The sequence below is a fragment of the Rhinoraja longicauda genome, chromosome 19 (assembly GCF_053455715.1).
Source record: "Rhinoraja longicauda isolate Sanriku21f chromosome 19, sRhiLon1.1, whole genome shotgun sequence".
In the NCBI taxonomy this organism is placed as follows: Eukaryota; Metazoa; Chordata; class Chondrichthyes; order Rajiformes; family Arhynchobatidae; genus Rhinoraja; species Rhinoraja longicauda.
Genome location: NC_135971.1, coordinates 22329273 through 22341415, shown reverse-complemented (window position 1 = coordinate 22341415; position 12143 = coordinate 22329273). Strand labels below are relative to the sequence as shown.

At 49.4% G+C, this 12143-nt stretch overlaps 1 protein-coding gene across 1 annotated transcript in view; it reads left to right on the top strand.

Annotated features, from left to right (window-relative positions):
* Positions 1-12056, top strand: part of LOC144603196 (complement C4-like) — a 127285-nt gene extending 115229 nt beyond the window's left edge. Inside the window, 4 exon segments of the mRNA XM_078416376.1 lie at positions 2439-2525; positions 5466-5549; positions 8684-8816; positions 11861-12056. Coding sequence (XP_078272502.1) covers positions 2439-2525; positions 5466-5549; positions 8684-8816; positions 11861-12002 — 446 coding nt within the window. The 3' untranslated portion in view covers positions 12003-12056.
* Positions 12057-12143: the final 87 nt, after the last annotated feature.

The following is a 12143-nucleotide window of genomic DNA, read 5'->3' as shown; positions in this document are numbered from 1 at the left end:
TGTAGAGTAGAGTATAAAGTGTAGAGTGTAGAACATAGAGTGTAGAATGTAGTGTAGAGTAGAGTATAGTGTAGAGTGTAGAGTAGTATAGTGTGGAGTGTGGGGTGTAGAGTGTAGAGTGTAGTGTAGAGTGTAGAGTGTAGTGTAGAGTGAAGAGTGTAGTGTAGTGGAGAGTGTAGAGTAGAGTATAAAGTGTAGAGTGTAGAACATAGAGTGTAGAATGTAGTGTAGAGTAGAGTATAGTGTAGAGTGTAGAGTAGTATAGTGTGGAGTGTGGGGTGTAGAGTGTAGAGTGTAGTGTAGAGTGTAGAGTGTAGTTCTACACTCTACACTCTACACTCTACACACTACACTAGACTCTACACTACACTCTACACTCTACACTACACTCTACACTCTACACTACACTACACTCTACACTCTACACTACACTATACACTCTACACTACAATCTATACTCTACACTCTACACAATACACTACACTCTACACTCTACACTACACTATACACTCTACACTACACTATACACTCTACACTCTACTCTCTACACTACACTCTACATTCTACACTCTACACTACACTATACACTCTACACTACACTATACACTCTACACTCTACTCTCTACACTACAATCTACACTCTACACTCTACACTTTACACTCTACACTCTACACTACACTCTACACTCTACACTACACTCTACACTCTACACTCTACACTACACTCTACACTATACACTCTACACTACACTCTACACTACACTCTACACTACACTGTACACTCTACACTCTACACTCTACACTACACTCTACACTACACTCTACACTACACTCTACACTACACTCAACACTACACTCTACTCTACACTCTACACTACACTCTACACTACACTCTACACTACACTCTACACTACACTCTACACTCTACACTCTACACTACACTCTACACTACACTCTACACTCTACACTACACTATACACTCTACACTACACTCTACACTCTACGTTCTACAATCTACACTCTACGTTCTACACTCTACACTCTACACTCTACACACTACACTCTACACTACACTCTACACTACACTACACACTACACTCTACACTACACTGTACTCTACTCTACACTCTACACTACACTCTACACTACACTCTACACTCTACACTACACTCTACACTATACTCTACACTACACTCTACACTCTACTCTACACTCTACACTACACTCTACACTACACTCTACACTACACTCTACTCTACTCTACACTCTACACTACACTCTACACACTACACTCTACACTATACTCTACACTACACTCTACACTCTACACTACACTCTACACTCTACTCTACACTCTACACTACACTCTACACTACACTACACTCTACTCTACACTCTACACTACACTCTACACTACACTCTACACTACACTCTACACTCTACACTACACTCTACACTACACTCTACACTCTACACTACACTATACACTCTACACTACACTCTACACTATACTTTACACACTACACTCTACACTCTACACTCTACACTCTATACTCTACACTACACTCTACACTCTACACTACACTCTACACTCTAATCTACACTCTACACTACACTCTACACTACACTCTACACTACACTCTACTCTACACTCTACACTACACTCTACACTACACTCTACACTACACTCTACTCTACTCTACACTACACTACACTCTACACTCTACACTACACTCAACACTCTACACTACACTCTACAGTCTACACTCTACACTACACTCTACACTACACTCTACATTACACTCTACTCTACTCTACACTCTACACTACACTCTACACTCTACACTACACTCAACACTCTACACTACACTACACTCTACACTACACTCTACACTCTACACTATACACACTACACTATACACTACAGTCTACACTCTACACTATACACACCACACTCTACACTACACTCTACACTCTACACTACACTCTACACTACACTCTACACTCTACACTCTACACTACACTATACACTCTACACTCTACACTACACTCTACACTACACTCTACACTCTACACTCTACACTACACTATACACTCTACACTCTACACTACACTCTACACTACACTCTACAGTCTACACTCTACACTCTACACTACACTCTACACTACACTCTACACTCTACACTCTACACTACACTCTACACTCTACACTACACTCTACACTACACTCTACAGTCTACACTCTACACTCTACCCTACACTCTACACTCTACACTATACACACTACACTCTACACTACACTCTACACTATACACTCTATACTTTACACTCTGCACTCTACACTCTACACTCTACGCTCTACCTTCCACTGAGATGATCCTTGCTCCAGCCCACGTCGCCCTGCCCTTTACCGACGCGTCTCTCTCCTCTCCCACCAGGGGTCTGCCCTCGGGTACAGAAAACCAAGGACATAGGGGCCGAGGACCGGATGAACTTTGCCTGCTACAGCCCCATTGTGGATTACGGTGAGGCCCTACAGGATTCTTCAAGGCGGGGGTATCGTGGCGGGGCGGGACGGGACGGGACGGCGGGATGCTTGCCGGTAGACTGCCAAGTTGTTTTGGTTTAGATTTAGACAATAGACAATAGGTGCAGGAGGAGGCCATTCGGCCCTTCGAGCCAGCACTGCCATTCATTGTGATCATGGCTGATCATTCTCAATCAGTACCCCGTTCCTGCCTTCTCCCCATACCCCCTGACTCCGCTATCCTTAAGAGCTCTATCTAGCTCTCTCTTGAATGCATCCAGAGAATTGGCCTCCACTGCCTTCTGAGGCAGAGAATTCCACAGATTTACAACCCTCTGAGTGAAAAAGTTTTTCCTCGTCTCCGTTCCAAATGGCCTACCCCTTATTCTTAAACTGTGGCCGTTGGTTCTGGACTCCCCCAACATTGGGATCATGTTTCCTGCCTCTAACGTGTCCAACCCCTTAATAATCTTATATGTTTTGATAAGACCCCCTCTCATCCTTCTAAATTCCAGTGTATACAAGCCTAGCCGCTCCAGTCTTTCAACTTATGACAGTCCCACCATTCCAGGAATTAACCTAGCAAACCTACGCTGCACGCCCTCAATAGCAAGAATATCCGTCCTCAAATTTGGAGACCAAAACTGCACACAGTACTCCAGGTGCGGTCTCACCAGGGCCCTATACAACTGCAGAAAGACCTCTTTGTGCCTATACTGAGGTGGTCTAGTTTAGTTTGGAGATACGGCGCGGAAAGAGGCCCCATCGGCCCACCGAGTCCGCGCTGACCAGCGATCCCCTCACACTAACACTGTCCTACACACACCAGGGACAATTTACAATTTTACCAAAGCCAATTAACCAACAAACCTACACGTCTTTGGAGTGTGGGAGAACCGGAGCACCCAGAGAAAACCCAGGCAGGTCACGGGGAGAAGGTACAAACTCCTTACTGACAGCGCCCGTGGTCGGGATCGAACCCGGGTCTCCGGCGCTGTGAGGCAGCAACGGGCCGCATACATAGTAAAAAAGCCTTTGGTATGCGTGCCATCCAAACAGACCAGATACGCCACATGTAAACATAATAGATAAGGGCGGCACGGTGGCGCAGCGGTAGAGTTGCTGCCTCACAACCCGGGTTCCATCCTGACTACGGGTGCTGTCTGTACGGAGTTTGCACGTTCTCCCCGTGACCCGCGTGGGTTTTCTCCGGGTGCTCCGGTTTCCTCCCACACTCCAAAGACTTGCGGGTGTGAGGGTTAATTGGCTTCGGTGTAAATGTAAATTGTCCCTAGTGTGTGTGTGTGTGTGTGTGTGTGTGTGTGTGTGTGTGCGTGTGTAGGATAGTGTTAAATGTGTGGGGATCGCTGGTCGGCACGGACTCGATGGGCCGAAGGGCCCGTTTCCGCTCTGTATCACTGAATTCGAAAGTCTAAAGGCAGGGAGTTGCTCCATCAACCGAATGAAACATTACACCAAGATTCACTCTCGGTCTGAAGAAGGGTCTCGACCCGAAACGTCGCCCATTCCTTCTCTCCAGAGATGCTGCCCGACCCGCTGAGTTACTCCGGCATTTTGTGTCTATCGTCAATGTAAACCAGCATCTGCAGTTCCTTCCCACACATGACAACAAGGTCCGAATATACATTTATAAAGCTCGCAATGAGAACGATCGAAGAGTCGAATGTTAATTCTATAATTCTGATGTCCACTGGGGGGCGCCATCAGCGATGGCACCCTCGCCAACAGTGTCTGTCTTTTTCGTCTTTTTAAAATTATTTTTCTTGAGTTTTTAAAGTTTGTGTTAATGTTCTCTGGTTTGTTTTATGTGGGGGGTGGGGGGGAAGGGGAGGGTGGGGGGGAGGGGGGGGGTGGGGGGGGGGAGGGAGGGTGGGGGGGGAGGGGGAAACTTGTTTCCAATCTCTCACCTTGCCGGAGTTGCGATTGTTTTCCGGGTCGTATCTCCTGTCGCTCTGCGGCCTAACATCGTGGGGCTGGCGGCCTTGCTCGGGACTGACTTTGAGCCCCACCGCGGGGCCTGGACTTACCGTCGGAGCCTGCGATCCCTTGCCCGGGATCGACGCTCCAACCGCGGCCTGCGGACTTCAACATCGAGGAGCTGGCGGTCTCGGGTAGAGTCCGATGTCGGGAAGCTCCAAACCAAACGAGGTTCGACCAGCCCTGACCCGGGGAAGATCGCCCGGCGTGGGGGGGGCTGAGATTCCCCCCCGATGCAGGAGCTTGATCGCCCCGACGCGGAGCGCCCAAACGCCACCGGCTACGGGAGCCAAGATCATCCCGTCAACGGAAGGTTCGAGGCCCCCGACCGCAGGAGAACAAAGAAGGGAAGAGACTGAACATTTGTTCGCCTTCCATCACAGTGAGGAATGTGGAGGGGTCACTGTGGGGGATGTTCATGTTAACATGTATGTTGTGGGTCCTGTTGTTTTTTATTGGTGTGACTGTACGGCAAATGAAATTCTTCGTGTGTTCCTCCCCTCCTCTCCTCCCAACTCTCTTCTCCTACCCTTCCCTCTCCTTCCATTTCATCCTCCCCTCTCCCCTCATCTTCTCCTCACATCTCCTCAACTCTCCTCTACTCTCCTCTCCTCCCCCCCTACCCTCTCCCCTCCTCTCCTCTCCTCTTCCCTCCTCCCTTCCCCTCTTCACTCCTCCCCGTCCCCTCCCCTCCTCTCTTCTCCTCTTCCCTCCTCCCTCCCCCTCCCCTCCTCTCCCCTCCCCTCTTCTCTCCTCGCCTCTCCTCTTCTCTCCTCGCCTCTCCTCTCCTCTCCTCTCCTCTCCTCTCCTCTCCTCTCCTCTCCTCTCCTCTCCTCTTCTCCCCTCCCCTCCCCTCCCCTCCCCTCTCCTCTCCTCTCCCCTCTCGCCTCATTGTAATGTTTATGATTATACTGACTGGCTCTCTGTGATCTCGTTGCAGCGTACATAGCTAACGTCACCAATGGGACCGTTACTGGGGCATTCCACACCTACACAGCCACGATTACCAAACTCATCACCGTTAGTAAGTAGTGCTTCTTTCTGTGGGCAGTACCTCCATTCCAGTGGCCATCACTCCCTGTAACGAAATATATGCGGGATTCAAGGATCAACTGCACGTCTATGGAGTGTGGGAGGAAACCGGAGCACCCAGAGAAAGCCCACGCGGGTCACGGCACAGCGGTAGAGTTGCCGCCTCACAGCGAATGCAGCGCCGGAGACCCGGGTTCGATCCTGACTACGGGCGCTGTCTGTACGGAGTTTGTACGTTCTCCCCGTGACCCGCGTGGGTTTTCTCCGAGATCTTCGGTTTCCTTCCAAACTCCAAAGACGTGCGGGTTTGTAGGTTAATCGGTTTGGTAAAATGTAAAAAAATTGTCCCCGGTGTGTGTAGGATAGTGTTCGTGTTCGGGGATCGCTGGTCGGCGCGGACCCGGTGGGCCGAAAGGCCCTGATTCCACGATGTATCACTAATACGTAAGGTCACGGGGAGAACGTGCAAACTCCGTAGAAGGCGAATACCCGTGGTCGGGATGGAAACCGGGTGTCTGGCGCTGTGAGGCAGCAACTCTACCGCTGTGCCACCGTGCCGCACATCTATGGGATGTTGGGGGGGGGGGGGGGAGGACCAGAGAAAAACCCACGCAGGCACGGGGAGACCGTACACGCAAGGAACCGCAGACACACGTTTACAAAAATGAAGGAAGAAAGCACATACCGAAGAGCACAAAGTTTAGTTAAGAGATACAGCGAGGAAACAGGCCCCTTCGGCCCACCGAGTCCACGCCGACCAGCGATCCCCCCCCGCACACTAACACTATCCTACACGAACTGGGGACAATTTACTGGGGACATAGAAACATAGAAACATAGAAAATAGGTGCAGGAGTAGGCCATTCGGCCCTTCGAGCCTGTACGCACTGCCATGCAATATGACCATGGCTGATCATCCAGCTCAGTAGCCTGTACCTGCCTTCTCTCCATACCCCCTGATCCGTTTAGCCACAAGGGCCACATCTAACTCCCTCTTAAATATAGCCAATGAACTGGCCTCAACTACCTTCTGTGGCACAGAGTTCCACAGATTCACCACTCTCTGTGTGAAAAAAAACGTTCACATCTCGGTCCTAAAAGACTTCCCCCTTATCCTTAAACTGTGACCCCTTGTTCTGGACTTCCCCAACATCAGGAACAATCTTCCTGCATCTAGCCTGTCCAACCCCATAAGAATTTTGTAAGTTTCTGTAAGATCCCCCCTCAATCTTCTAAATTCCAGCGAGTACAAGCCCAGTCTATCCAGTCTTTCTTGATATGAAAGTCCTGCCATCCCAGGGATCAATCTGGTGAACCTTCTCGGTACTCCCTCTATGGCAAGAATGTCTTTCCTCAGATTGGGAGACCAAATATATATATGATATGATATGATATGAAAACATTTATACCGAAGCCAATTAGCCAACAAATCTGCACGTCTTCGGAGTGTGGGAGGAAACCGAAGATCTCGGAGAAAACCAACGCAGGCCACGGGGAGAACGTACAAACTCCGTACAGACGGCGCCCGTGGTCGGGATCGAACCCGGGTGTCTGGCGCCGTGAGGCAGCAACTCTACCGCTGCGCCACCGTGCCGCCCCTAAACTAAACAAATTCTGCTTCTGTGTTGTACGGTTGCAGGTAAAATTGGTTGGCATGTTGGGAATATTTAAGCATAAGGGGTAGGCCATTTAGCTCTGAGATGAGGAGAAATCTTTTCACCCAGAGAGTTGTGAATCTATGGGATTCTCTGCCACAGAAGGCAGTGTAGGCCAATTCACTGGATGTTTTCAAGAGAGAGTTGGATTTAGCTCCTAGGCCTAACAGAATCAAGGGATTATGGGGAGAAAGCAGGAACGGGGTACTGATTCTGGATGATCAGCCATGATCATATTGAATGGCAGTGCGTACAGGCTCGAAGGGCAGAATGTCCTCCTCCTGCACCTATTTTCTATGTTTCTACAGCACATAATCCTACGACATTTTCCCCACCTCCAACGGGATCCCACTAATGGCCACAGCTTCACATCTCCAGAGCTTTCCACCTTCCGCAGAAGCAACTCCCTGGTCCACTCGTCCCTTCCTACCCAAACCACCCCCTCCCCCCCCCGGGCACTTTCCCCTGCAACCGCAGGAGATACAACACCTGTCCCTTTACCTCCCCCGTTCGACTCCATCCAAGGACCCAAACAGTCCTTTCCAGGTGAGGCAGAGGTTCACCTGCACCTCCCCCAACCTCATCTACTGTATCCGCTGTTCCAGGTGTGGACTCCTGTAAGCCGGCGAGACCAAGCGCGGGCTCGGCGATCGTTTCGCTCAACACCTCCGCTCAGTCCGCCTGAACCAACCTGATCTCCCGGTGTCCAAACACTTTAACTCCCCCTCCCACTCCCGCACTGACCTCTCTGTCCTGGGCCTCCTCCACTGTCAGAGTGAGGCCCAGCGCAAATTGGAGGAACAGCACCTCATATTTCGCTTGGGCAGCTCACACCCCAGCGGCATAAACATTGACTTCTCTAACTTCAGGTACCCCTTGCATTCCCCCTCTCTCCATCCCCCCCCCTTCCCAGTTCTCCCACCAGTCTGACTGTCTCCGACTACATTTTATCTCTGTACCACCCCCTCCCCTGACATCAGTCTGAAGAAGGGTCTCGACCCGAAACGCCACCCATTCCTTCTCTCCCGAGATGCTGCCTGTCCCGCTGAGTTACTCCAGCATTTTACCTTCTACTAGACCAAGTGGACCCATTGGGCCCAAACCTCTCCTGTATTGGTATAGCACTCTCTCCTCCCCCTCTCCCCACTCCCCTTCCCCCTTCCCCTCCCCCCACTCCATCCCCCTCAAACCCCCCCTTAACCTCCCTCCCCCCTCCATCCCTAGGCGATAGATTTAGACTTTAAGATGTGAATAACTTTAAAAATATAACACCGATTTCAATGAAACCTCTTCCATTGGCACCAAAGGGACGACGGTGAGTGAGGTGGGCCTAACATTGTCGTGCTATCGTGCACCATCTTGGCTGTAGTTCAGGAACAAACAAACAAACAAACAAACAAACAAACAAGAGTTTAAGTACATAGGTGTTTCTTTGATCTTCTGACACATTCTGCTTCCACGTCTCAAACAGACGGAGACGAAGCAGTCAGTATTTACAATCAGCGCAACTTCCTGAAACGACGTTCCTGCCACCTGGAATTGAAGATCGGGAGAAGCTACCTCCTGATGGGGAAAGACGGGAAGACCAAGGATAACCAGAGAAAGTAAGAATGAATGACTCTTTAGAAACTTTGAAAATAGGTGCAGGAGGAGGCCATTCGGCCCTTCGAGCTTGTACGCACCGCCATTCATTGTGATCATGGCTGATCATCCACAATCAGTAACCCGTGCCTGCCTTCTCCTCATATCCCTTGATTCCACTAGCCCCTCGAGCTCTATCTAACTCTCTTTTAAATTCATCCAGTGAATCGGCCCCCACTGCATTGGCCTCCACTGCCCACTGTGGCAGAGAATTCCACAGATTCACAACTCTCTGGGTGAATTTTATTTATTTTTCTCACCTAAGTTTTAAATGGCCTCCCCTTTATTCTTAGACTGTGTGTGTGGCCCCTGGTTCTGGACTCCCCCAACATTGGGAACATTTTCCCTGCATCTAGCTTGTCCAGTCCTTTTATAATTTTATACGTTTCTGTAAGATCCCCTCTCATCCTTCGACATTTCAATGTGAATACAAGCCCAGTCTTTCCAATCTTTCCTCATATGACAGTCCCGCCATCCCGGGGATTAACCTGGTGAACCTATGCTGTACTGCCTCAATAGCAAGGATGTCCTTCCTCAAATTTGGAGACCAAAACTGCACACAGTACTCCAGGTGCAGTCTCACTAGGGCCCTTTGTACAACTGCAGAAGGACCTCTTTGCTCCTGTACTCAACTCCCCTCGTTATGAAGGCCATAACGCATGTAGTGGCCAGCATCTTGTCTCTACCAATTAGCTCCCAAGCTGCCACTTGCATAGACCGGGTCAGCGATAAGCGTAATGACTCGAACAAATAATAACAGAGATCCTCCTTGCCGTTTAATAGTTAGTCTTCTTTATTTGAAGGTGCAATAAACATATTGCCATATGTCTTGTCATCGACTGGTTACTAATTGCTAGGTAAAAATTCCATATCTTACCACTGTCTATGCGATCGATACTGGTTGCCAGATATTACTTCGACACAGTTTGTTTATTGCACCTTCAAATAAAGAAGACTAACTATTAAACGTCAAGGAGGATCTCTGTTATTATTTGTTCGAGTCATTACTAATTGATATAGACGCGAAGCTGGCCACTACATGCGTTATGGCCTTCATAACGAGAGGATTTGAGTAGAGGAGTAAAGAGGTCCTTCTGCAGTTGTACAAAGGGCCCTGGTGAGACCGCACCTGGAGTACTGTGTGCAGTTTTGGTCTCCAAATTTGAGGAAGGACATCCTTGCTATTGAGGCAGTGCAGCGTAGGTTCACCAGGTTAATCCCCGGGATGGCGGGACTGTCATATTAATCTTATTGTTAATAAAACAGGCGATTACGTCTTGGCTAATATATCTTTTGGCGTAGTCGCTAGCTGACCCTCTGTAAGCACCTCCTTGGCTCACATCCCCTCTCTCCGCCCGCACGTACCCAACTGCCCGCTCTCCAGCTCCGCCCAGCTCCTACGTAAGCATTGCACTAACTCTATAGTGTCCAGACTACAGCAGGATACAAGGTAATAATATTAATAAGCTAACATAACTAATAAATGCAAAATGGCTCTGACAACGCATGCAACAAGTCAAAGTTATATTCTTTGTTCTTGCGCATCCTGAGGTATGCGAAGAGTCGGCACATCAAGGGCACCCACAACGTTACAAGGATCCCATTTTAATACATTCATTTGTGGCCCACCTTCGATCTTGGAATATTGAGAGCAGATTCTGGGCCCCGTGATCTGAGGAAGGACGTGGTGGCTCTGGAGAGGGTCCAGAGGAGGTTTACGAGAACGATCCCAGGACTGAGTGGGTTAACCCATGATGAACGTTTTTGGTTCCAGCACTGGGCCTGTACTCGCTGGAGTTTAGAAGGATGAGGTGGGGAGGGGGACCTCATTGAAACGTACAGAACAGTGAAAGACCTTGGATAGAGTGGATGTGGAGAGGATGTTCCCAATGTTGGGGGAGTCCAGAACCAGGGGCCACACACACACAGTCTAAGAATAAAGGGGAGGCCATTTAAAACTGAGGTGAGAAAAACTTTTCACCCAGAGAGTTGTGGACTTGTGGAATTCTCTGCCACAGAGGGCAGTGGAGACCGATTCACTGGATGGATTTGAAAGAGAGTTAGATAGGGGCTAGCGGAATCAAGGGATATGGGGAGAAGGCAGGCACGGGTTACTGATTGTGGATGATCAGCCATGATCACAATGAATGGCGGTGCGTACAGGCTCGAAGGGCCGAATAGCCTCCTCCTGCACCTATTTTCTATGTTTCTATGCATCCCATTTTAACACATTCCATTCGTTCTTGGAACATTGTGAGCAATTCTGGGCCCCGTGATCTGAGGAAGGATGTGCTGGCTCTGGAGAGGGTCCAGAGGAGGTTTACAAGAACGATCCCAAGGAATGAGCGGGTTAACCCATGATGAGCGTTTGTCAGCACTGGGCCTGGACTCGCTGGAGTTTAGAGGAATGAGGGGGGGATCTCATTGAATCTTACCGAATAGTGAGCGGCCTGGATAGAGTGGATGTGGGGAGGATGTTTCCACTAGTGGGAGAGTCCAGGACCAGAGGGCACGGCCTCAGAGTTAAAGGACGTTCCTTTAGGAAGGAGATGAGGAGGAATTTCTTTAGTCAGAGGGTGGTGAATCTGTGGAATTCTTTGCCACAGACGGCCGAGAAGATTAAAGGTAATAGAGATCTTTGGAGATCTGTGGAATTCTTTGCCACAGAGGCTGTGGAGGCCAAGTCAGTGGATATATTTAAGGCAGAGATAGATAGATTCTAGATTAGTGCGGGTGTCAGGGGTTATGGGGAGAAGGCAGGAGAATGGGGTTAGGAGGGAGAGATAGATCAGCCATGATTGAATGGCGGAGTAGACTTGATGGGCCGAATGGCCTAATTATGGTCCTATCACTTATGGCCTTGTGACATTGAATCATTGAAGTTTCCAAACTGTATAACACACTTTCTTCTTCCACCGCCCCTCCCTCTCTGTCTCCCCCCCCCCCCCCCCCCCCCCAACCACTCCCCCTCCCATTCCCACCCACTCTCGTCTCTCCATATCTCCAGCATGCAGTACATCCTCGACTCTGAATCTTGGGTTGAAGAGGTGCCACCTGCCGAGAAATGCAAGATCTCAAGATATCGGAAGATTTGTGGCAGATTCCACAATTTTATCAACCAACATCAACTGGATGGTTGCCAGCAGTAGGGGACCGTTGCTTCAAGTGTTGCGCCCTGCGGAATAAATCACTCAGTGAACAAATGAATGAAGAATTATTCACAAAGTGCTGGAGTAACTCAGCGGGTCAGGCAGCATCTCAGGAGAGAAGGAATGGGTGACGTTTCGGGT